Source organism: Bos javanicus, chromosome 10 (genome assembly GCF_032452875.1).
Source record: "Bos javanicus breed banteng chromosome 10, ARS-OSU_banteng_1.0, whole genome shotgun sequence".
Lineage (NCBI taxonomy): Eukaryota > Metazoa > Chordata > Mammalia > Artiodactyla > Bovidae > Bos > Bos javanicus.
This window is the reverse complement of record NC_083877.1, coordinates 53,527,837-53,554,545: the sequence shown is the minus strand read 5'-3', so window position 1 is coordinate 53,554,545 and position 26,709 is coordinate 53,527,837. Positions and strand designations below refer to the sequence as shown.

The window sequence follows — 26,709 nt, the reverse complement described above, 5'->3', positions numbered from 1 at the left end:
ATCACAAATTATTTCTTCTTGGATATCTTAGTATTTGAGTTTTAAAGTTAGACTTGATTTTCTATAAGCTATCCAGCTTTTCCTTTTAAAGTTAGTATAAACTTCAGGACTTGTGATTTTATAAAATTTTTCTCTAGCAACATGTAAACTTCTTAATTTATAGGGTAATAATAAACTTGTTGTAGGAGAGAGTTTTCATCTTAAAAATACTCAATAATAACATTGGTATCTTGTCTGTACTTTCTTTTGTAAAAAGTACTTAAGCATAGCTGAAAACAGAAAGCTTTTCAAGTTTTTGATAAGATTAACCCTTTGCTTAGTGGATTTTCTCATATAGGAAAACTTTATTTCCTACTTTACTATTCTTGTATCCTTTTTCTTTTTCACTTTTCCCAAGAAATGGGGCAGTATTGATTTAGTATTGATTTATTGATAGGGGACCATCATGTGGTAAAGAAGGGTTTTCATTTTTATGTGGAGTAGGTTACAGAGTCTCTAGCAAGAAAGAGAAGGGCAAAGATTGATTTCTGTATTCTTATGAGAAGAGGCTGAAATGAAGCAGCAAGAACTGTGGCCTTGGTAGCTAATGAGAATCTGCCTTTTCCATGTGAACAGTGAGAGAAGTCAGGCTGCTCTTAGTGTCGCTACCACCCACAAAGCTGTGAAGAAGGCTGGTGAGAGCAGATGGTATCCAGACACAGTTTGATTTGTTTAGAAACCTGCATAAAGAGCAGCATGTGTTTTGTTTTGTTTTCCCCTTAATTACTCAGAGCCAAGGAGATCAGTTTTCAAATAAAACAGTGATATAGCCAGGAGAAAAAATTAGAAGAAAACAGACAACTCTGTTATTAACTGCATCATTTCAATTCCATGATATTTATTATCTGCTTTGTATAATGCGATGTACTAGACATTGTAGGGCATGCAAAGTAGAGTGAGTTAAGTATTACAAAATAAATTCAGTTCAGTAAACATGGTATTAGTGCTTTTTATTTGCCACCGAAGTGCTAGGAACATAGAAATTAAAGTACTTCCTATCTTCAAGGAGCTTACAGGATAGTGAGGGAAATTAAGTAAATGGAGATCAGTTCCACACAAGCAGGCACTATGATATATGTATCGATGTGCCATAGAATCTCTGAAGAAAGGGTACTTCATCCAGCCTGAGAAGATAGTGAGGAAAGGCTCCTGGGAGAAGGTAAAACCCTAGTGTATAGCCCTAACTGAGGGTTAAAGGATGAATAGGTGTTAGCCAGTTAAAAATGAGGGGTGGAGAGAAATCAGGGCAGAAGGAAGAGCATGAGCAAAAGGTCAGAGGCAAGAAACATCATGACTCTTCAGGAGAGATCCAAGCAAGTACTGCCCATAGAGCTGAAGGTACATTTGTAGGAGTAGATGAGATTATGGTGCCAGATTGGGATGGAATTTGGAGTTTATTCTATATGTTCATGTTTCTTCCTGTGTGGCCTGTAGATTCTTCAACGGCAGCTCTTAGTCTGTTTGAAGAAGTGCAGGTCTAAACCCACACCAGGATGTGAAAAATATCCTTAAAATCTGTTGTTTTTGCTCAGAATTGGGGTTTTCTTATCTGGCTAATGTAGAATGTTCTGTATTTAACAGATATTTCTTAAATGATATATTTTATCGGGTTTACACAAGCACAATATTAATGAGAGAATTTATGTCTTAAATTGGTGTTTTGGGAGGTTTCCAAGAGAACTATGGTTATAAAAAGTTGTTTATAAAGTAAATACAGAAGAAATGTATACTATATCTTGGGATCAGTAAAAAGAGGCAGAAAATTCCAAACAAAAAGCAATCTGAAAGCCTGATTTGTGACTATATCTTTAAGGATATATTTTCCTAAAACCAATTCAGCGTGGGAATTCCCTGAAACCTCTATCATTCAGTGTTCAGTCTCTGGCCGTGTATGTGTCTGTGTATAATTTAGGAGAAAGCAAGGAATACAGAAATGGAAAATATTGAAAATATCAGAGAGAACTTATGTTTATAAATGTTTTATCTGTCTCTTTTGCTGTACAGGAATTAGAGAATAAAAGAAGACTACAAAAACAGGCTGTTGCTAGTCAAAGTGCCATGGAAGTTCGCTTAAATAGAGCTCTAGAAGAAGCAGAAAAGTATAAACTAGAGTTAAGTAAACTACGGCAAAATAACAAGGTATGGAAAAACGGAATAGTTTTGTTAGTGGTCACCTTTGGTAACTTCCTTTTTTACGCAACACTCAAAAGTAATAGTTTTTAAATTATTGGTATGGGGAGGGAGGAGGGAGGAGGGTTCAGGATGGGGAACACATGTATACCTGTGATGGATTCATTTTGATATTTGGCAAAACTAATACAAATATGTAAAGTTTAAAAATAAAATTTAAAAAAAATTATAATTCTTGATGTCATGGTGAACATATCTTTTCAAAGAAACACACTCATTAGGAATATGTATATTTCTGGTAAGTTAGGTTTATATTGTTTGGACTAGCACCATCATTAGGTGATAGCACAACTCTTTGGAGGAGGCATTCATTTTTTCCTCCAACAAATCTATCGTATGCCCATATTACATGCCAGACACTGTGGGAATAAATGGTGGAAAAATGTTTCTTGTCTCTCAAGTCTTTTAAATCCTTCTCTGAACATCAGTTTTCCAATATATATATAACACAAGGGGCTATATTACCAGGGCACTGGTTGTCAAACTTGAGCACATGTCAGAATTACCTGGAGGGCTTATTAAAACAGATTCCTGGGTCCCAGCCACAGATTTTATTATTCAGTAGTATGGGGTGAGACTTGAGAATGTGTGAGGTTTTTTATTTTATTGGAGTATAATTGATTTACAATGTTGTGTTAGTTTCTGCTGTACAGCAGAGTAATATATACATATATATATATAATATCTCCACTGTATTTTAGATTCTTTTCCCATATAGGCTGTTACAAAGTATTGAGTAGGGTTTCTTGAGCTAATAGGAGGTTCTTATTAGTTGCATATTTCATATATAGTAGTATGTATATGTCAGTCCCAGTCTACCAGTTTATCCCTTCCCCACCCCTTACTTCCTCATTACCATAAATTTGTTTTCTAGATCTGTGACTCAGTTTCAGTTTTATAGATACGTTCATTTGTTCTCTTAGATTCTGCATATGAGTGACATCATCTGATATTTGTCTTTGTGTGTTTGCTTACTTTACTCAGTATGATAATCTCTAGGTCTGTCCATGTCATTGCTAATGGCATTATTTCATTTTTGTTTATGGCTGAGTAATATTCCATTATATAAATGTACCACATCTTTATCCATTCCTCAGTTGAGGGACATTTAGGTTGCTTCTTCCATGTCCTGGCTATCGTAAATAATGCTGCAGTGCACACTGGGGTACATGTATCTTTTTTTAAATTATAGTTTTCTCTGGATATGTGCCAAGGAATGGGATCATATGAAAGCTCTATTTTTAGTTTTTTAAAGAACTTCCATACTATTTTCCATAGTGGCCGTAACAATTTACATTCCCACCAACAGAGCAAGAGGGTTCCCTTTCCTATACCTCCTTTCCAGCATTTATTGTTGGTACATTTTTTTGACGATGGCCATGCAAGTGGAGAGTGAAAAAGTTGGCTTAAAGCTCAACATTCAGAAAACGAAGATCATGGCATCCGGTCCCATCACTTCATGGGAAATAGAAGAGGAACCAGATGGAGAAACAGTGGAAACAGTGTCAGACTTTATTTTTTTGGGCTCCAAAATCACTGCAGATGGTGACTGCAGCCATGAAATTAAAAGGCGCTTACTCCTTGGAAGGAAAGTGATGACCAACCTAGATAGCATATTCAAAAGCAGAGACATTACTTTGCCAACAAAGGTCTGTCTAGTCAAGGCTATGGTTTTTCCAGTGGTCATGTATGGATGTGAGAGTTGGACTGTGAGGAACGCTAAACGCCGAAGAATTGATGCTTTTGAAGTGTGGTGTTGGAGAAGACTCTTGAGAGTCCCTTGGACCGCAAGATCCAACCAGTCCATTCTGAAGAAGATCAGCCCTGGGATTTCTTTGGAAGGAATGATGCTAAGGCTGAAACTCCAGTACTTTGGCCACCTCATGCAAAGAGTTGACTCATTGGAAAAGAGCCTGATGCTGGGTGGGATTGGGGGCAGGAGGAGAAGGGGACGACAGAGAATGAGATGGCTGGATGGCATCACTGACTCGATGGACGTGAGTCTGAGTGAACTCTGGGAGTTGGTGATGGACAGGGAGGCCTGGCGTGCTGTGATTCATGGGGTTGCGAAGAGTCAGACACGACTGAGTGACTGAACTGAACTGAATGCTGACTAGTGTGAGGTGATACCTAATTGTGGTTTTGATTTACATTTCTCTATTGATTAGTGATGATGAGTATCTTTTCATGTGCCTCTTGGCCATTTGTATGTCTTTGGACAAATGTCTATTTAGAACTTCCACTCATTAAAAAAATTTTTTTTTTTTTTTTTATTTTTTTTTATTTTTTATGTTTTATTTTTTATTTTTTTTATTCTTTTTAATTTCAGGTATACACGTGCTCCCCATCCTGAACCCTCCTCCCTCCCCCTCCCCATACCATCCCCCTGGGCCGTCCCAGCGCACCAGCCCCAAGCATCCAGCATCGTGCACTGAACCTGGACTGGCATCTCGTTTCATAATTTTTTTTTGATTGAACCATTTTTGAAGTGTTTATTTAATTTGTTAACAATATTGCATCTTTTAAATATTTTTTGTGTTTCTTTATTCCACAAGGCTTGTGGGTTCTTAGCCCCCTGACCAGGGTTGGAACCTGCACCCCCTACAGTGGAAGGTGAGGTCTTATCCTCTGGACTTCCAGGGAAGTCCCCCAGTCTTTTTTTTTTTTTTTTAATTGGATTCTTTGTTATAAAACTACATGAGCTGTTTCTGTATTTCAGAGATTAATCACTTGTCAGTTGCTTCATTTGCAAATATTTTCTCCTATTCTGAGGCTTGTCTTCTTGTCTGTGGTTTCCTTCGCTGTGCAAAAGGTTTTAAGTTTCATTTGTTTCCATTTATTTATTTTTGTTTTTATTTTCATTACTATAGACAGTGGATTGAAAAAGTTCTTGGCTGCAAATTATGTCTAAGAGTTCTCTGCCTATGTTTTCCTTTAGGAATTTTATGGTATCAAGCCTTACATTTATTTAGTCTTTAATCTATTTTGAGTTTATTTTTGTATATGTTATTAGGGAGTATTCTAATTTCATTCTTTTACATGTAGCTGTTTTATTTTCCCAGCACCACTTATTGAAGAGACTGTTTTTTCTGAATTGTATATTGTTGCTCCTTTGTCATAGATTAGCTGACCATAGGTGTGTGGGTTTATCTCTGGGCTTCCTATCCTGTTCCATTGGTCTATATTTCTGATTTTGTGCCTGTACCATATTGTTCTGATGACTGTAACTTTGTAGTATAGTCTTAATTCATGCAGCTTGGATTCCTCCAGCTGTTTTCTTTCTCAAGATTGCTTGGTCATATGAGGTCTTTTGTGTTTCCATACAAACTGTAAAATTCTTTGTTCTAATTCTGTGAAAAATTGCTATTGATAATTTGATCAGGATTGTATTGACTCTCTATAGACTGCTTTGGGTAGTATTTTCACAATATTGATTCTTCCAATCCAAGAGAATAGTATATCTCTCCATCTGTGTGTCATCTTTGATATCTTTCGTCAGTATTTTATAGTTTTCTTAGTACAATTCTTTCGTCTCCTTGCTGTGCTGTGCTTAGTTGCTTATTCATGTCTGACTCTTTGCGACCCCATGGACAGTAGCCCAACAGGCTCCTCTATCCATGTTTGTCTCCTTAGGTAGGTATATTCCTAGATGTTTTATTCTTTTGATGCCACACTAAGTGGAATATTTTCTTTAATTTCTCTTTCATCTTTCATTGTTAGTGTATAGGAATACAAAATATTTTTATGTATTAATTTTCTAACCTTGCAGCTTACCAAATTCATTCATGAGCTCTAGTAGTTTTCTGGTAGCATCTTTAGGATTTTCTATGTATAGTGTCACGTAATTTACAAACAGTGACAGTTTTACAATTCTTTTCCAATTTGGATTCCTTTTTTTCTTTTTCTTCTCTGATTGCCATAGCTAGGACTTCAAAACTATGTTGAATAATAATGGCAAGAGTAGACATCTTTGTCGTGTTCCTGATCTTACAGTAAATGTTTTTAGTATTCACCACTGAGAATGATATAATGGTCATCTGAGTAAATTCACCCATTCCATTCTAATTCGCTGTTTCCTAGAATGTCCACGTTCACTCTTGCCATCTCCTGTTTGACCACTTCTAATTTACCTTGATTCACGGACCTGACATTCCAGGTTCCTATGCAGTATTGCTCTTTACAGCATCGGACCTTGCGTCTATCACCAGTTGCATCCACAACTGGGTATTGTTTTTGCTTTGGCTCCATCCCTTCATTCTTTCTGGAGTTATTTCTCCACTGATCTCCAGTAGCTTATTGGGCACCACCGACCCGGGGAGTTCCCCTTTCAGTATCGTATCATTTTGCCTTTTCATACTGTTCATGGGGTTCTCAAGGCAAGAATACTGAAGTGGTTTGCCATTCCCTTCTCCAATGGACCACATTCTGTCAGACCTCTCCACCATGACCCATCCATTTTGGGTGGCCCCACACAGCATGGCTTAGTTTCATTGAGTTAGACAAGTCTGTGGTCCATGTGATCAGATTGGCTAGTTTTCTGTGATTATGGTTTCAGTGTGTCTGCCCTCTGATGCCCTCTTGCAACACCTACCATCTTACTTGGGTTTCTCTTACCTTGGGTGTGGGGTATCTCTTCACGGCTGCTCCAGCAAAGTGCAGCCGCTGCTCCTTACCTTGGACGAAGGGTATCTCCTCACGGCCACCCCTCCTGACCTTGAATGTGGAGTAGCTCCTCTCGGCCCTCTGGCACCCGCGCAGCCACTGCTCCTTGGACGTGGGGTTGCTCCTTTCAGCCGCCTCCCCTGACCTTGGGCACGCGGTACCTCCTCTCGGCCACCGCCCCTGACCTTGGACGTGGGGTTGCTCCTCTCAGCCATCTCCCCTGACCTCGGACGTGGGGTAGCTCCTCTCTGCCACTCCTGTGCTGACGCAGCCTGGCACTCTCAGTTGCCCCCCCGAGCTTGGGCGAGGGGTAGCTCCTCTCGGCTACGCTTCTGCATGGTTTGTTGCAGCTGGCATGCTTCTGCATGGTCCGTTGCAGCCAGCGTGCTTCTGGAATGGGTGAATTTAACTCAGATGACCATTATATCTACTACTGTGGGCAAGAATCCCTTAGAAGAAACGGAGTAGCCATCATGGTCAACAAAAGGGTCTGAAATGCAGTACTTGGGTGCAGTCTCATAAACAACAGAATGATGTCTGTTTGTTTCCAAGGCAAACCATTTAATATCACGGTAATCCAAACCTATGCCCTAACCAGTAATGCTGAAGAAACTGAAGTTGAATGGTTCTTTGAAGACCTACAGGACCTTTTAGAACTAACACCCAAAAAAGATGTCCTTTTCATTATGGGGGACTGGAATACAAAAGTATGAAGTCAAGAAACACCTGGAGTACAGGCAAATTTGGCCTTGGAGTACGGAATGAAGCAGGGCAAAGGATAATAGAGTTTTGCCAAGAGAATGCACTGGTCATAGCAAACACCCTCTTCCAACAACACAAGAGAAGACTCTACACATGGACATCACCAGATGGTCAACACCAAAATCAGACTGATTATATTCTTTGCAGCCAAAGATGGAGAAGCTGTATACAGTCAGCAAAAACAAGACCAGGAGCTGACTGTGGCTCAGATCATGAGCTCTTTATTGCTAAATTCAGACTTAAATTGAAGAAAGTGGGGAAAACCACTAGATCATTCAGGTATGACCTAAAAAATCCCTTATGATTATACAGTGGAAGTGAGAAATAGATTTAAGGGACTAGATCTGATAGATAGAGTGCCTAATGAACTATGGACGGAGGTTCATGACACTGTACAGGAGACAGGGATCAAGATCATCCCCATGGAAAAGAAATGCAAAAAAGCAAAATGGCTGTCTGAGGAGGCCTTACACATAGCTGTGAAAGGAAGAGAAGTGAAAAGCAAAGGAGAAAAGGAAAGATATAAGCATTGGAATGCAGAGTTCCAAAGAATAGCAAGGAGAGATAAGAAAGCCTTCCTCAGCAATCAATGCAAAGAAATACAGGAAAACAAGAGAATGGGAAAGACTAGAGATCTCCTCAAGAAAATTAGAGATACCAAGGGAACATTTCATGCAAAGATGGGCTGATAAAGGACAGAAATGGTATGAACCTAACAGAAACAGAAGATATTAAGAAGAGGTGGCAAGAATACACAAAAGAACTGTACAAAAAAGATCTTCACAACCTAGATAATCACGATGGTGTGATCACTGACCTAGAGCCAGACATCCTGGAATGTGAAGTCAAGTGGGCCTTAGAAAGCATCACTACAAACAAAGCTAGTGGAGGTGATGGAATTCCAGTTGAGCTATTTCAAATCCTGAAAGATGATGCTGTGAAAGTGCTGCACTCAATATGCCAGCAAATTTGGAAAACTCAGCACTGGCCACAGGACTGGAAGAGGTCAGTTTTCATTCCAATCCCATAGAAAGGCAAAGCCAAACAATGCTCCAACTACTGCACAATCACACTCATCTCACACTCTTGCTTGGAAAATCCATGGACGGAGGAGCCTGGTAGGCTGTAGTCCATGGGGTCAGTAAGAGTCGGACACAACTGAGCGACTTCACTTTCACTTTTTACTTTCATGCATTGGAGAAGGAAATGGCAACCCACTCCAGTGTTCTTGCCTGGAGAATCCCAGGGATGGGGAAGCCTGGTGGGCTGCCGTCTATGGGGTCGCACAGAGTCGGACACGACTGAAGCAATTTAGCAGCAGCAGCAGCAGCAGCACATGCTAGTAAAGTAATGCTCAAAATTCTCCAAGCCAGGCTTCAGCAATACGTGAACCGTGAACTTCCAGATGTTCAAGCTGGTTTTAGAAAAGGCAGAGGAACCAGAGATCAAATTGCCAACATCTGCTGGATCAAGGAAAAAGCAAGAGAGTTCCAGAAAAACATCTATTTCTGTTTTATTGACTATGCCAAAGCCTTTAACTGTGTGGATCACAATAAACTGTGGAAAATTCTGAAAGAGATGGGAATACCAAACCACCTGACCTGCCTCTTGAGAAATCTATATGCAGGTCAGGAAGCAACAGTTAGAAGTGGACATGGAACAACAGACTGGTTCCAAATAGGAAAAGGAGTACGTCAAGGCTGTATATTGTCACCCTGCTTATTTAACTTATATGCAGAGGACATCATGAGAAACGCTGGACTGGAAGAAGCACAAGCTGGAATCAAGACTGCCGGGAGAAATATCAATAACCTCAGATATGCAGATGACACCACCCTTATGGCAGAAAGTGAAGAGGAACTAAAAAGCCTCTTGATGAAAGTGAAAGAGGAGAGTGAAAAAGTTGGCTTAAAGCTCAACATTCAGAAAACGAAGATCATGGCATCCAATCCCATCCCTTCATGGGAAATAGATGGGGAAACAGTGGAAACAGTGTCAGACTTTATTTTTCTGGGCTCCAAAATCACTGCAGATGGTGACTGCAGCCATGAAATTAAAAGACACTTACTCCTTGGAAGGAAAGAGATGACCAACCTAGATAGCATATTCAAAAGCAGAGATCTTACTTTGCCAACAAAGGTCCGTCTAGTCAAGGCTATGGTTTTTCCAGTGGTCCTGTATGGATGTGAGAGTTGGACTGTGAAGAAAGCTGAGCGCCGAAGAATTGATGCTTTTGAAGTGTGGTGTTGGAGAAGACTCTTGAGAGTCCTTTGCACTGCACGGAGATCCAACCAGTCCATTCTAAAGGAGATGAGTCCTGAGTGTTCATTGGAAGGACTGATGCTGAGGCTGAAACTCCAATACTTTGGCCACCTGATGCGAAGAGTTGACTCATTGGAAAAGACCCTGATGCTGGGAGAGATTGGGGGCAGGAGGAGAAGGGGACTACAGAGGATGAGATGGCTGGATGCCATCACCAACTCGATGACATGAGTTTGAGTGAGCTCCGGCAGTTGGTGATGGATAGGGAGGCCTGGAGTGCTGTGATTCATGGGGTCATAAGGAGTAGGACTCAACTGAGCAACTAAACTGAACTGATTGAGAATGATGTTTATTGTGGGTTTGTCTATATTACTTTTATTATGTTGAATTAGGTTCTTTCTGAGCTTCCCAGGTGGCTCAGTGATAAAGAATCTTCCTGCAATGCAGGAGATGTGGTTTCAATCCCTGGATCAGGAAGACCCCTTGAAGGAAATGGCCACCTACTCCAGTAGTCTTAACTCGGAAATCCCATGGACAGAAGAGCCTGGCAGGCGACAGTGTCTTTGGTGTTGCAAAAGAGTCGGACACAACTTAACGACTAAACAACTATAAGATTCTGCCTAGGCCCACTTTCTGGATAGGTGTTTTTTTTTTTTTTTTAATCATAAATGGGTGTTGAATTTTGTCAGAAGCTTTTTCTGCAACTATTGTGATGATATGTTGTTAATTCTTCAGTTCAGTGTGGTTTATCATACTGATTTGCAGATATTGAACAATCCTTGTATACCTGAGGTAAATCCCACTTGATCATGGTATGTGATTCTTTTGATGTGTTGTTGGATTCTGTTTGCTAGTATTTTGTTGAGGTCTTTTGCATCTGTGTTCATCAGTGATATTGGCCTATAATTTTCTTTTATTATGATGTCTTTTGTCTGGTTTTGGGATCAGGCTGATAGTCCCCTTGTAGAATGAACTTGGGAATGTTCCCTTTGTCTCCAGCCTTGTGGAAGAGTTTCAGAAGGGTATGTGTTCACTCTTCTCTTAATGTTTAATGTAATTCATTTTTGAAGCCATCTGGTCTTGGAATTTTGTTTGTTGGAAAGTTTTAATCACAATTTCAATTTCAGTACTTGTGACTGAACTGTTCATATTTTCTCTTTCTTCCTGGTTCAGCCTTGGAAGGTTGTATCTTTCGAAGAATTTGTCCGCTTCTAGGTGTCCATTTTATTGGCATGTAGTTGCTTATAGTCTTTTAATGATTTTTTGTATTCCTGTAGCATCCATTGTAGCTTTTCCATTTTCATTTCTAATTTTATTGAGTCCTCTCCCTTTTTTTTTTGATGAGGCTGGCTAAATTCTTACAATTTTATCTTCTCACAGAACCAGCTTTTAGTTTCACTGATCTTTGTTATTGTTCTCTTCATTGGAGCATTTAATCTGTTTACATTTAATTAAGGTAATTATCAATATATATATTCCTATTGCCATTTTCTGAATTTTTGGGGTTTCCTTTTGTAGGTCTTTTTCCTTCCTCTTGTTCTTTTCTCTTGTGATTTGATGACTGTCTTTGTTGTATATGGGTTGCTTCTTTTTTGTGTGTATGTCTATTATATTTTTTTGGTTTGTATTTCCTGTGAGGTTTTGATAAAGTAATCTATATATATAAATATGAATAATTGAGGTGTTAGTTGCTCCATCATGTCTGACTCTTTACGACCCCACCAGGCTCCTCCGTCCATGGAATTCTCCAGGTGAGAATACTGGAATGGGTTGCCATTCCCTTCTCCAGGCGATCTTCCCAACCCAAGATCGAACCCAAAGGCCTTACCAGTGAGCTTTCCCATTTGTGATTTTCTTGTTTCTAGTTGTGGTGTTGCGTCCCTTCCTCCCCACCCCGCCGACCCCCTGCCCCAAAGTTCTGTTAGCATTTGTTGTAAAGCTGCTTTGGTGGTACTGAATCCTTTTAGCTTTTAGTTGTCTGTTAAGCTTTTGATTTCTCTGCTGATCTGAATTAGATTCTTGCTGTGTATTCTTTTTTGTAGGTTTTTCTCTTTCATCACTTTAAATAAATATATCATGCCACTCCCTTCTGGCCTGCAGAGTTTCTGCTGAAAAACTAGCTGATAACCTTATGAGTATTTCCTTGTTGCTTTTAATATTTTTTTTAATATATGTTAAATTATAATGTGTCTCAGTGTGTTCCTCTGTTTATCTTGTATGAGACTCTCTGTACTTCCTGGACTTGGGTGACTGTTTACTTTCCCATATCAGGTTAGTTCTCCATTGTAATCTCTTCAAGTATTTCCTTAGGCTCTTCTCTTTTTCTTCTTCCTCTGGGACCCCTGTAGTTCGAAAGTTGGTGCATTTAATGTTATCACAGAGGTCTCTCAGACTGTCCTTATTTCTTTTCTGTTTTGTTCCACAGCATCTGTTTCCACCATTTTTCTCTTTCAGCTCAGTTTTTCATTCTTTTGCTTCAGTTATTCTGCTATTGATTCCTTCTGATGTTTTTTTTTCAGTGATTGTACTGTTTGTCTTTATTTGTTTAGTTCTTCTAGATTTGTTAAACATTTCTTACATATTCTTGATCCATGTCTCCATTCTTTTTTTGGAGTCTTGGATCATGTTTACCATCATTACTCTGAATTCTTTTTCAGGTAGATTGCCTGTTTCCTCTTCATTTAATTGTTCTTTTAAAGGTTTCTATCTTGCTTCTTCATCTGCAACATACTTCTTTTCTCATTTTGTCCAACTTAACTGTGTTTTTGGTCTCCTTTCCACAGGCTGCAAGATGGTAGTTCCTCTTGCTTCTGGTGTCTGCCCCGTGGTGGGTGAGATTGGTCCAGAGATTTGTGCCATTATCCCTTTGATAGGGGATTTGACTGGTGGTGTGGTGACCAGAGCTTGCTCTGGACATTTAGCAGGGCCTCCTCTTTGCTCTGTAGTTGTCATTGCCCTGTCAGGGGTGGGGTTTCCTCCCTGGTTGTTGGGAGTAGAGACCCCCAGATCTGTTTCTTAGCTGTGTTTCTGATCTGTAGTGCTAGCTAGGTGTGATCGGACAACTTCCACTGGGAGAGAAGCCACTGAGTATTCCTTCTCTGGAGCTGTTCACCTGTGAGTGTGCTCTGTTGGGCTCCCTTTCATCCATTGTGTGAACTCACAAAATACCCTATCATTGGCACTGCTCTCAGTCCCACCTTAACTATGGGTATGCTCACAATTGGCCCTGGTGACTCTGAGGTCTTGTTTTCACCAGCCACTGATGCAGATCCACTGAGGTCAGGTCCCAGGACTGTAGTGATTATTTATGTACCTGAACCTGCTGTGGGGGGTGTGGGGGCTGTGGAGGCAGCTCAGACTCTGGCCTGGCCCAACCCCTGCAGTGTGTGCCCACAAAGTCTACAGCAGCTAAAGCCAGCCCATCCCAGCTGCAGGAGCACTTGCTGTCCTTTCAGATGTTTGCAGGTACTAAACTTAGGAAGCTGTCAGTGGAGGTGTAACTCTGAGGTTCACGCAGAGGCCAGGAGAGATTTCAGCTCTACTTCTTAGTCACATGGCCCTTTGGGCTCCGCTGTGGTTTCAGCCCCACCTCTGTTTGTGTGTCTCCTATCAGAGTTTGCTCTGGAGGTAGCCTGGGCACACAAGCCCATCAGGCCGGAAGGAACCGAAGTAGTGATCAGGGTGAGAGGGCCACCCAGGCAGGAGGATGCTGGGATAGCGACTGGAAAGTGAAAACCCACTGGGCAGTGATTGGGGTGAGTGGATCACCCAGGCTGGGGGAAGGGGTGGAAGAGGTGATGACAGTGGCGCGCAGGCTGTCTCCTGCAGAGCCTGTGGCTGGAGCGGATGGTGCACGAGGGGAAAAGCTGCGGTAGCAACTCCACCCTTTGTGCATTACTAAACAGTGGCACTTTGTGCAGCCATCCAGGCTTCTTCCACGAGCATTCCTAGTTTTGGAGCTCCTCATTCCCACCCCCTCAGGCTGTTTCCTCAAAGCTCAGAGCCATTCCCACCCGGGATTTGCTCTCCAAACCTCACATTCCAGCACCTATCCTCCAGGCACACCTTGAACACCCATCCTAGGCTGGGGCCTACAGGGCTGTGGCAGGGACCCTTTGTTTTGTTTTGTTAATTTATTTAATTGGAGGCTAATTACTTTACAATATTGTGGTGGTATTTTTTGCCGTACATTGACATGAATTGGTCACAGGTGTACATCCTGAACCCCATCCTGAACCCCGCCCCCCCACCTCCCTTCCCACCCCATCCCTCTGGGTTGTCCTAGAGCACCAGCTTTGAGTGCCCTGCTTCATGCATTGAACTTCCACTGGTCATCTGTTTTACATATGGTAATATGCATGTTTTAGTGTTATTCTCTCAAATCGTCCCACCCTCACCTTCTCCCCCATAGTCCAAAAGTCTGTTCTTTATATCTCTGTCTCTTTGGCTGTCTTGCACACAGGGTCGTCGATACTATCTTTCTAAATTCCATATATATGTGTTAATACACTGTCTTGGTTTTTCTCTTTCTGACTTACTTCACTCTGTATAATAGGCTCCAGTTTCATCCACCTCATTAGAACTGACTCAAATGAATTCTTTTTTATAGCTGAGTAACAGTCCATTGTGTATATGTACCACAACTTCCTTATCCATTCATCTGCTGATGGACATCTAGATTGCTTCCATGTCCCAGCTATTAGGGACCCTTTGCGTAGGACTTCTTGGCCCTGCCTGCCACAGATAAGTTTCTGGTCTGTCTTCTGAGCCCCTGGAGTTCCTCTTCTGTCCCAGGTGATTTCTGCACTGGTGAAGGGGCTTCCCCAGATGTGTGACCCTCTCCTCACCTTCAACTTTCCACCAGATACACAGGTCCTATTCTGCTTCCTCTCCTTTTCCTTCTTCCTTCTTTCATTCTACCTGGTTATGCAGGGATCCTTCTCATCCTTTTCGGTGTCCAAGGTTCTCTGCTAGTGTTCAGCAGGTGCTCTGTGACAATTTTTCCATTTGTAGATGTATTCTTGATGCATCTGTGGGGAGAGATGAACTCCATATCTTCCTTCTCCTCTGCCATTTTTGAAAGTCTGAATGTCCATTTTAACAACTTCCCAAGTGATGCTGATGCTACTGATTCTGAGATGACATTTTGCTAACCACCATTAAACAGTTATTGTAAGGATCACCATTGTGTCTCTAGCATCTCGCCAGTGATTGGCATTGAAGTTAACATTCAGTTCCTGGAATATATGTAGAATAAATCAAGGCTCAAATATCAATGTGTGTGAAAGCCTTTTGTATACACTATAAATACTGGCTATTAGTTTTTGGTTTTGTATCAGCCTGAAATTGATGTTCCACTGGAGTCTCTCCCTTAGGACAATATTTAAGTTATTTAACAGTGCCCTGGATGATGAATTTAGGAGTTGGTCTCATTACATACACAGATGATACTATTTTGGATTAAATTAGTAGTGCTTAATAAGCGTCTTTTAATTTCATGGCTGCAGTCACCATCTGCAGTGATTTTGGAGCCCAAAAAATACTGTTTCCACTGTTTCCCCATCTATTTGCCATGAAGTGATGGGACCAGATGCCATGATCTTCGTTTTCTGAATGTTGAGCTTTAAGCCAACTTTTTCACTCTCCAATTTCATCAAGAGGCTTTTTAGTTCCTCTTCACTTTCTCCCATAAGGGTGGTGTCATCTGCATATCTGGCATATCTGAGGTTATTGATATTTCTCCCGGAAATCTTGATTCCAGCTTGTGTTTCTTCCAGGCCAGCGTTTCTCATGATGTACTCTGCATATAAGTTAAATAAGCAGGGTGACAATATACAGCCTTGACGTACTCCTTTTCCTATTTGGAACCAGTCTGTTGTTCCACGTCTAGTTCTAACTGTTGCTTCCTGACCTGCATACAAATTTCTCAAGAGGCAGAGCAGATGGTGACTGCAGCCATGAAATTAAAAGATGCTTACTCCTTGGAAGGAAAGTTATGACCAACTAGATAGCATATTCAAAAGCAGAGACATTACTTTGCCAACAAAGGTTCGTCTAGTCAAGGCTATGGTTTTTCCTGTGGTCATGTATGGATGTGAGAGTTGGACTGTGAAGAAGGCTAAACGCCGAAGAATTGATGCTTTTGAAGTGTGGTGTTGGAGAAGACTCTTGAGAGTCCCTTGGACTGCAAGGAGATCCAACCAGTCCATTCTGAAGGAGATCAGCCCTGGGATTTCTTTGGAAGGAATGATGCTAAAGCTGAAACTCCAGTACTTCGGCCACCTCAAGCAAAGAGTTGACTCATTGGAAAAGACTCTGATGCTGGGAGGGATTGGGGGCAGGAGGAGAAGGGGACGACAGAGGATGAGATGGCTGGATGGCATCACTGACTTGATGGACGTGAGTCTGAGTGAACTCTGGGAGTTGGTGATGGACAGGGAGGCCTAGCGTGCTGCGATTCATGGGGTCACAAAGAGTCGGACGCGACTGAACTGAACTGAACTGAGTAAGTGCATGTGTGCTCAGTCATTCAGTCATGTTCAATTCTTTGCGACCCCATGGACCTGTAGCCTGACAGGCTCCTCTGTCCATGGGAATTCCCAGACAAGAATACTGGAGTGGGTTGCCATTTCCTTCTCCAGGGGATCTTCCCGACCCAGGGATTGAACCCACGTCTCCTGCATTGGTAGGCAGATTTTTTACCACTGAGCCACCACACTTAGGGTCTTCCCTTATAGTTCAGTTAGTAAAGAATCTGCCTGCAGTGCAGGAGACCCATAGTATATGCTGTACGATCAGACAGTGTTCACATTTAAGAGCTTTCAATAGTATGATAACTGGGATTTATTAATAGAAGGTATTTAATGAACAAGTTAGGAAGTCAGCTTTACAAACTTGCCAATAATTGTCATGCTGTTAGAGCATTATTTTTAATTTTCATGCATTCTAAAGTGATTTTGAAGAAAATAAAATGAAATAATCATGTAAATGTAAATTTCAGTATTTGCTAATTCTGGTTCCAGATTTGAACTCTATTTTAGCACATACATTAGAGAAATGGAAAGAAAAACTTGTTTCCATGACAACATATGACTCTAGCCAGCCATTCTGCAAATTCAAGTAGTGAGACTTTGGTATGTGAACGACTCAGTTCAAAGCCATCAACACTGTAAAAACAACTCAGATGTGTTTAAGACAAAGTTCTGACCCTAGATCTACATTAGGTGATAGATTAAAACATAGTGGGAAGACATTTTGTAATATATATTACTCACTCTTTAGTATCAAGTAGACATTTTGACATCATCATTCTTAAATGTAACTTATTTCAAATTTATGAAAAATGTGTATGCATCTTTTTGATTTTTAAGTCATTTTGCCTTGTTTCTAACTTTGAGGGAGTTTTCAAGACAATCAGTAAGATTTTCCTTGGGGTCTAATCTGTATATGTAAGTTTTTCTTTTATGACCAGTTATATTTTTTTTCTACCTTAATAAATCTTTGTACTTTGCTTCTCATTCTGATTAGACATAGTTAGGTAGACAAGTAAAATTATTCATGTTTATGTGTTTAAGGAATAGTAAGATTTCCATAAAATAGAACAATATTTCCTCAGTCATCAGAAAATTAAAGACTTATTTAAAAAATAATGGTAAAGTCATTCTGCACAGAGCTTAAGAAACAAGTTAAACTGGTTTAGAGTAAGAGTAACTTTTGAAATGAAAAGTCATTCAACTTAAACCAGATGCTGAATGAGTGCAGGGAGCCAATCTTACTCATTGCTATGCCTCAGTGCCTGGAACATAATTATAATTATTATAATAGCAACATAATAATTGCCTCTGAAACAAGCTGAAGGGAGGAATGATGAAAGACAAATGTGTGATGGTTTAACTGTGCATCTGATGGTCGCTTTAAGCTCATTGAAAATATGTCACCAATTACATGTTACTTCATTTAGGAACAGATAATTTCTAATTCTTCGTTAACTCATTTAAAAATATTATGAAGTCCTGCCGTGTACTTGTCAGGTCTTTACTAGAGGCTGGAGACACAAAGGAGATAAAAGGTGAATGTGGCCCTTGTAGTCATGCACCTTATAGTGGAGAAGTTGGATGTTAATTCGACAGTAGATCAAGCAAAACTAAGGTGCAACTGTGATGAATACCATGAAGGAGGGTTCATGGTGCTTTAAGCAGGTAACCAGATCAGTGAGTGCATTTTAAAAACTGTAATCCTAAGTTAAGATCTGAAAAAATCATATAGGAGTTATATAGCAGGGGAGAGATTGGGGCAGAAGGAATGGCTCTGTGGCAAGAAAGAAGGCAAGGTAATGAAGGTAGGGGTGGATGTGAAGGGAGTGTTGCAAAGTGAGGCTTCAAACACAGCTAGGGGCCAAACCATCCAGATCCTTTAGGCCATGTTAAGTATTATGGATTTTACCCAAAGATCAGTGGTAAAGCCACTGCACGGTTATTTTGAAAAAGATGACAGGAGATGATGCCATGATCAGGCGTGCACGTGGAAAGTATAGTCATCTCTCAGTGTCCACAGGTGCTCTAATCTCTTGCATAAAATGTGCAGTATTTGCATATAGCCTACATACATTCTATATACATTAAATTATCTCTAGATTACATATGATACTCAAGACAGTGTAAATGCTATGTAAGTAGTTGCTGACACATGGCAAATTTGAGTTTTGCTTTTTGGAACTTTCTGGAAAATTTTTACCCAGACTATTTTCCATTCTCACTTGATTGAATCCATTGACGTGGAACCTGGGGATACAGAAGGCCAGCTGCATTTCTTTGTTGGTGTTTCTTTGTGAAGAATCAATTTGGAAGGAGGCCAGAATGGATGCAGTAGGCTGCATCAGTGAGAGATAAGGATATAGCTTGGACTAAAGTGAGAAACGGAGAGAAACCAAGTATCAAAAAATACACCTTGGAGAGAGTATCACTATGATGTGGAGATGGACCGGATATTAGGCTTGTGAGAAAGGGAAGCTTAAGGAAGGATATTTTGACTTCAAGTTTTAAGAATTAGAGTGCCATCCACTGAAATAAGAAACAGTGTAGTAAGTCTGGAGAAGAAGACTGACTTGTTTTGGAACATGTTAACCTTGGAGATATTCTGAGAAATCCAAGGGGAGATGTCAAGGTGTAGGAGAGAAGCCTGCACAGAGACAGAAGAAGCCGTTAGTGTTCACCAGGGAGAAGGGACAGAGGGAGAGAATGAGCGAAGCCAGGGCCAAGAGCTGAGCCTTGAAGAATTCCATCATCTCAAAAGTGGTCAGCAAACCCGAATACTCCTGAGAAGTCAAGTTTATTGGGGGAACTGGGAAAATTGTATTGGATTTAAAAGCACAGAAGTGACCTTGGCCAGAAATGTTTTAGTAGAGTGATAGGGAAGAAGCTAAATTCAAGGTGGATGAAAAATGATTGCAGGTGAGGAGATGGAGACACAGGATGTGTGTAATTCAGGAAGCTTAGCTGGAGGGACATAAAAGAATTGGGTTAGTTTTAAAAATTGAATTAGTTATATACAAGACAATGAAAGATACTACATCTATAATTGAGTGAGTTTGGGCTCTTATACAGTTGTGAAACCACCATGTAAGGCAGTACATAGATTGTTTTTCTCACCCCTAGAAAGTTCCCTTGTATTCCCTTTCCAAGGACTCCATCCTCTGTAAGTGAAGGATGTTCTGATACTCTTGGTCTTGATTTTGATATAAATGAAACTGCGTAGAATGTACTCTCTCGTGACTGGTTTCTTTCACTAGACATAATGTTGAGATTCATCCATGTTTCAGGTTTTTTCCCTTGATAAGTCTTGCTACCCAGTTACTACTTAATCTTTTCAACTTTTGGTTTTATTTTTTCTATTGTCTTTTTATTTTCACTGAATTCTCCTTATATAATTTTGTCTACTTGCTTTGTTTTTTAATCTGCTGTCTTTTCAGTTTCTTAAATTGTAGACTTAGATTGCTGATTTTTCAACTTTCTTTTCTAATACAGCATTTTCCTCAAATGCTGTATTATTTTCCTATAATTTTCCTCAAAATGAAACTTCAGCTGTGTGTCACAATTTTTCTTTGCATATCTTTAATTATATGTATTTTATTTCTATTTTTCACACTGTGACATAATAATCCCACACATATTTAAGGTATAAAACTTGATTTGTAACTATGTGTATACCTATGAAAAATCACAATAGACATATCTATCACTCCTAAAAGTTTCCTTGTGCCTGTTTATAATCATGCCCTTCTCCCAACCTCTATCTCCAGGTAACTTATTTACATTTTCCAGAATTTCATATTCTTTTTAAAAATGTGACTCCTTTTGAGATTTACCCAAAAGTTTCCACTTTTCAGCTATTGCAAGTAAAGCCTCCATGAACATTCATGTATAAGTCTTTTTGTGGACGTATTTTTTCATTTCCTGTGAGTAGATACCTAGGAGTCAGTTTCTGGGTGTATTTTATGTGTGTGTTCAACTGCCAAACTGTTTTCTACAATGGTTGTACCAATTTACATTCTCAACAGCACTGGATGAAAGTTACAGCTGTTCCGTATCTTCAATACCACTTAATATGGTTGGTTTTTTACATTTTAGCTGTTCTAATAGGTATCTCCTGGTATTTCATATTATAGTTTTAATTTGCATTTCCCTAATGACTAGATAAGCATATTCGTGTGCTTATCTGCCATCTTGATATCTTTTGCCCAATTTTATTGAGATATAATTGACATACAGCATTCTATAAATTTAAGGTATAGAGCATGATGGTTTGACTTACATATTTTGTGAAATGATTTCCACAATAAGTTAATACCCATCATCTCATACATATCTACAAAAAGAAAAAGAAAAAATGTTTTTTTTTCCTGATGTTGAGAACTCTTAGGTCTACTCTCTTAACAGCTTTTAAATATACCATACAAGGACTCCCCTAGCAGTCTAGTGATTAAGACTGTGCTTTCACTACAGAGGGCATGGGTTTGGATCCCTGGTCAGGGAACAAAGATCCTGTGTGCTGCAGTCATGGCACAGCCAGGAGAAGAGAAAAAAAAACCAACCAGACAGCAGTGTTAATTCTAGGCATCAAGTTGTATATTACATAGAACAGCTACCGCTTTTTCTTACAGCAGGAAGTTTATGTATTTTGACCAAATCTCTACCTCCTACTACCCTCACCTTTGGTTACTACAAGCTTTATCTTTTTCTGTTAATTTTGTTGTTGTTGCTGTTGTTTTAGATGCTATGTACAAGTAAGATCATATAGTATTTGACTTTCTCTGACTTACTTCACTTAGCATAATGTCCTCATCCATGATGCTGCAAATGGCAGGTTTTACTTCTCTTTTTATAACTTGATAATATTGTGTGTGTGTGTGTGTGTGTATCTCATAGCTTCTTTATCCATTCATCTGTCACCAGACACTTAGGTTGTTTCTATGTCTTAGCTGTTGTAAATACTGCAGACATTGTATGTAAATATTTCTTTGACATAGTATTTTCATTTTCTTTGGATATACTTTTAGCAGTGGAATTGCTGGATATATGGTAGTTCTATTTTTAATATTTTGAAGAACCTCTAAACTGTTTCCCATAGTGGTTGGAATATAATGTACAGTCCTGTCAACAGTGTACCAGTGTTCACTTTTCCCCACAACCTCAACTGTTTTTTGATGACAGGTATTCAAACAGTTGTGAGGTGATACCTCATTGCAATTTTATTTTGCATTTCCTGAAGGATTAGAGATGCTGAGCACCTTTTCATGCACCTATTGGCCATCTTCAAATCTTCGGAAAATTGTATATTCATGTCCTTTGCTCATTTTTTTAATTGGATGATTTGATTTTTTGTTGTTGAATTATATGAAATCTCTATGTCTTGTATATTATTAAATCCTTTAGATATATAGTTTAGTTTTTTCCTCATTCTATAGCTTGCTTTTTCATTTTGTTGATCATTTCTTGTTCTGTGCAGAAGCTTTTTACTTTGACATAGTCCAATTTGTGGGGTTTTTTTTCTTATTTTGTGGCTTCTGATAAAGGTATCATTCAAAAGAATCATTGCCAAGACGCATATCAAGGAGCTTTTTCCTGTGTGTGTGTGTGTGTGTGTTTAAGGAGTTTTATGGTTTCTAGTCTTACATGTAAGTTTCTATTCCATTTTGAGTTCATTATTGTGAGTGGTATAATATAGGACTAGTTTCATTCTTCTTACATATGAGTATCAAATTTTCCCAGCACCATTTACTGAAGAGACTATCCTTTCCCCATTGAATTCTTGGCTCCTCTGTCTAACATTCAGTTCAATTCAATCATTCAGTCGTGTCTGACTCTCTGCGACCCCATGGACACACACCAGGCCTACCTGTCCATCAACAACACCCTGAGTTTACTCAAACTCATGTTCATCGAGTCGGTGATGCCATCCAACCACCTCATCCTCTGTCATCCCCGTCTCCCACCTTCAGTCGTTCCCAGCATCAGGGTCTTTTCAAACGAGTCAGTTCTTCACATCAGGTGGCCACAGTATTGGAGTTTCAGCTTCAACATCACTCCTTCCAGTGAATATTCAGTACTGATTTCATTTAGGATGGACTGGTTGGATCTCCTTGCAGTCCAAGGAATTCTCAAGAGTCTTCTCCAACACCACAGTTCAAAAGCATCAATTCTTCGGCGCTCAGCTTTCTTTACAGTCCAACTCTCACATCCACACATGACTACTGGAAAAACCATAGCCTTGACTAGATGGACCTTTGTTGGCAAAGTAATGTCTCTGCTTTTTAATATGCTGTCTAGGTTGGTCATAACTTTCCTTCCAAGGAGTAAACACCTTTTAATTTCATGGCTGCAATCACCATCTGCAGTGATTTTGGAGCCCCCCAAAATAAAGTCTGCCATTGTTTCCACTGTTTCCCCATCTATTTGCCATTAAGTGATGGGACCAGATATGATCTTGGTTTTCTGAATGCTGAGTTTTAGGCCAACTTTTTCACTCTCCTCTTTCACTTTCATCAAGAGGCTCTTTAGTTCTTGTCTCTTTCTGCCATAAGGGTGGTGTCATCTGCATATCTGAAGTTATTGATATTTTTCCCAGCAATCTTGATTCCAGCTTGTGCTTCTTCCAGCCTAGCATTTCTCATGATGTACTCTGCATAGAAGTTAAATAAGCAGGGTGACAATATACAGCCTTGATGTACTCCTTTTCCTATTTGGAACCAGTCTGTTGTTCCATTTCCAGTTCTAACTCTTGCTTCCTGACCTGCATACAGATTTCTTAGGAGGTAGGTCAGGTAGTCTGGTATTCTCATCTCTTTCAGAATTTTCCACAGTTTATTGTGATCCACACGTCAAAGGCTTTGGCATAGTCAATAAAGCAGAAATAGATGTTTTTCTGGAACTCCCTTGCTTTTTCAATGATCCACCGGATGTTGGCAATTTGATCTCTGGTTCTTCTGCCTTTTCTGAAACCAGCTTGATTATCTGGGACGTGAAGATCTTTTTTGTACAGTTATTCTGTGTATTCTTGCCACCTCTTCTTAATATATTCTGCTTCTGTTAGGTCCATACCATTTCTGTCCTTTATTGAGCCCATCTTTGCATGAAATGTTCCCTTGGTATCTCTGATTTTCTTGAAGAGCTCTCTAGTCTTTCCCATTCTGTTGTTTTCCTCTGTTTCTTGGCACTGATCTCTGAGGAAGGCTTTCTTATCTTTCCTTGCTATTCTTCGGAACTCTGCATTCAAATGGGTGTATCTTTCCTTTTCTCTTTTGCTTTTCACGTCTCTTCTTTTCACAGCTATTTGTAAGGCCTCCTCAGACAGCCATTTTGCTTTTTTGCATTTCTTTTTCTTGGGGATGGTCTTGATCCCTGTCTCCTGTACAGTGTCATGAACCTCTGTCCATAGTTCATCAGGCACTGTGTCTATCAGATCTAGTCCCTTAAATCTATTTCTCACTTCCACTGTATAATCGTTAGGGATTTGATTTAGGTCATACCTGAATGGTCTAGTGGTTTTCCCTATTTTCTTCAATTTAAGTCTGAATTTGGCAATAAGGAGTTCAAGATCTGAGCCACAGTCCGCTCTTTGTCAGTTTTTCCTGACTGTATAGAGCTTCTCCATTTTTGGCTTCAAAGAATATAATCAATTTGATTTTGGTGTTGACCATCTGGTGATGTCCATGTGTAGAGTCTTCTCTTGTGTTGTTGGAAGAGGATGTTTGCTATGACCAGTGTGTTCTCTTGGCAAAACTCTTAACATTAGTTGACTGTATATGCTGGGGTTTGTTTCTGGGCCGTTGATTTTGTTCCTTTGATCAATGTTTCCAATTTTATGCTGGTACCACTCTATTTTGATTACAGTAGCTTTATAATGTAGCTTAAAATCAGAAAGTATGATGCTTCTTGCTTTGTTCTTTCTCAGTATTGCTTTGGCTATTTGGGGCTTTTTGTGATTCCATATAAATTCAGGATTTTTTCCCTAATTCTGTTTAAAATGTCTTCAGAATCTTCATAGGAATTGGATTGAACCTATAGGTGGCTTTGGTTGCATTGACATTTAAAAAATATTAATTCTTCCAATCCATGAATTCTTCCAATCCATTTATTTGTGCCTTCTTTGATCCCTTTCACCAGTGTCTTAAAGGTTTCAGTGTAGATCTTTCACATCCTTGATTAAATCATTTCTAAGTTTTAAATTCTTCTTGATATAATGATCAATGGGATTTTCTTTTTAAGATTATTTCCTGCTAAGGTATAGAAACTAAGATAATGATAATTTATATGATTTTTTATATTTAATTTTTATTGACGTTTAGTTACTTTACAGTATTGTGTTAGTTTCTGCTGTATAGCAAAGTGAATCAGCTATATGTATGAATACATTCCCTCTTTTTGGGATTTCCTTCCCATTTAGGTCACCACAGAGCATTGAGTAGGCTTCCCTGAGCTTTACAGGTTCTCATTAGTTATCTATCTATTTTATACATAGGGATACTCTCTGCCAGTTCATCCCACCCCACCTTTGTGTACTTTCCCCACTTGGTGTCCATACATTTGTTCTCTGCATCTGTGTCTGTTTCTGTTCTGCAATTAAGATCATCTACCATTTTTCTATATTCTACATATGTATGTTAATATATATTTGCTCTCTTTTTCTGACTTGTTTTAATCTGTATGACAATCTCTAGGTCTAGCCACATCCCTGTAAGTCACCCAATTTCATTCCTTTTATGGCTGAGTAGTTTTCTGTGTTGGAGAAGGCAATGGCAACCCACTCCAGTGTTCTTGCCTGGAGAATCCCAGGGATGGGGAAGCCTGCTGGGCTGCCGTCTATGGGGTCGCACAGAGTCGGACATGACTGAAGCAACTTAGCAGCTTAGCAGTGTTCCGTTATACCTATATGTAACATTTTCTTTATCCATTCATCTAGGTTTCTTTCATGTCCTGCCTATTATGAAGACTGCTGCAATGAACATTGGGTTGCATGTGTTTTTTGGAATGATGGTTTTCTCTGAGTATATGCAATGGGATTGCTGGGTCATATGATAGGTCTATATTTAGCTTTTTAAAGGAAACTCCATATTGTTTTTCATAGTGGCTATACCAATTTCCATTCTCACCAACAATGTAAGGGGGTTCTCTTTTCTCCACACTATCCAGAATTTGTTTGTAGATTTTCTGATGATGGCCATCATGACTGGTATGAGGTGATACCTCATTGTAGGTTTGATTTGCATTTCTCTAATAATTAGTGATACTGAGCCCCTCTTCATGTGTTATTTGGCCGTCTGTGTGTCTTTTTTGGAGAAATGTTTCTTTAGGTCTTCCACTCATTTTTTTTTTTTTTTTTTGGTAATTGAGCTGCGCGCTGTTTATATGTTTTAGAGGTTAATTCTTTTGTCGGTTACTTCATTTGCAAATATTTCCTCCCATTCTTAGGGTTATCTTTTCATCTTTTTTTATGGTTTCTTTTGCTCTGCAAAAGCTTTTACATTTAATTAGGTCCCACTTGTTTATTTCTGTTTTTATTTTCATTACTCCATGCTGCTGCTGCTGCTAAGTCACTTAAGTCATGTCCAACTCTGTGCAACCCCATAGACGGCAGCCCACCAGGCTCCCCCATCCCTGGGGTTCTCCAGGCAAGAACACTGGAGTGGGTTGCCATTTCCTTCTCCAATGCATGAAAGTGAAAAGTGAAAGTGAAGTCGCTCAGTTGTGTCCAACCTTCAGCTACCCCATGGACTGCAGCCTCCCAGGCTCCTCTGTCCTTGGGATTTTCAGGCAACAGTACTGGAGTGGGGTGCCATTGCCTTCTCCATGAGGTGGGTCAAAAAAGATCTTGCTGCAGTTTATGTCAAAGAATGTTTTGCCTGTGTTTTCCACTAACGGTTATGACATTGGTGGTTCAGTGGTAGAATTCTCACCTACCTGTGTTTACTGCTAAGAGTTTTATAGTGTCTGACCTTATATTCAGGTCTTTAATCCATTTTGAGTTTATTTTGTGTATCATATTAAGGAGTGTTCTAATAGAAACTCTACTGAATTTTTAATGTTAATTTTGCATCCTACAACTTTACTGAATTTGTTGATGAGATCTAACAGTTTTTTGGTGGCATATATATGATTTTTTATGTATTAAATACCAAATCATATCAACTGCAAATAGAAATTTTACTTCTTCCTTTCCAGTTCTGGTATTTTAGATTTTTCTTGCTGGTTTCTCTGACTAGGAATTCTAGTACTTTGTAAAGTAGGAGAGGTGGGAATG

General features: G+C 39.6%; 1 protein-coding gene across 5 annotated transcripts in view; it reads left to right on the top strand.

Annotated features, from left to right (window-relative positions):
• The window catches only part of TEX9 (testis expressed 9), a 107,013-nt gene that overhangs the window by 69,054 nt on the left and 11,250 nt on the right, over positions 1-26,709 (top strand). For all 5 annotated transcript variants that reach the window (XM_061431205.1, XM_061431206.1, XM_061431204.1 and 2 more), the window contains one exon: positions 2,044-2,178. In XM_061431205.1, coding sequence (XP_061287189.1) covers positions 2,044-2,178 — 135 coding nt within the window. The remainder of the gene's footprint in view (positions 1-2,043; positions 2,179-26,709) is intronic.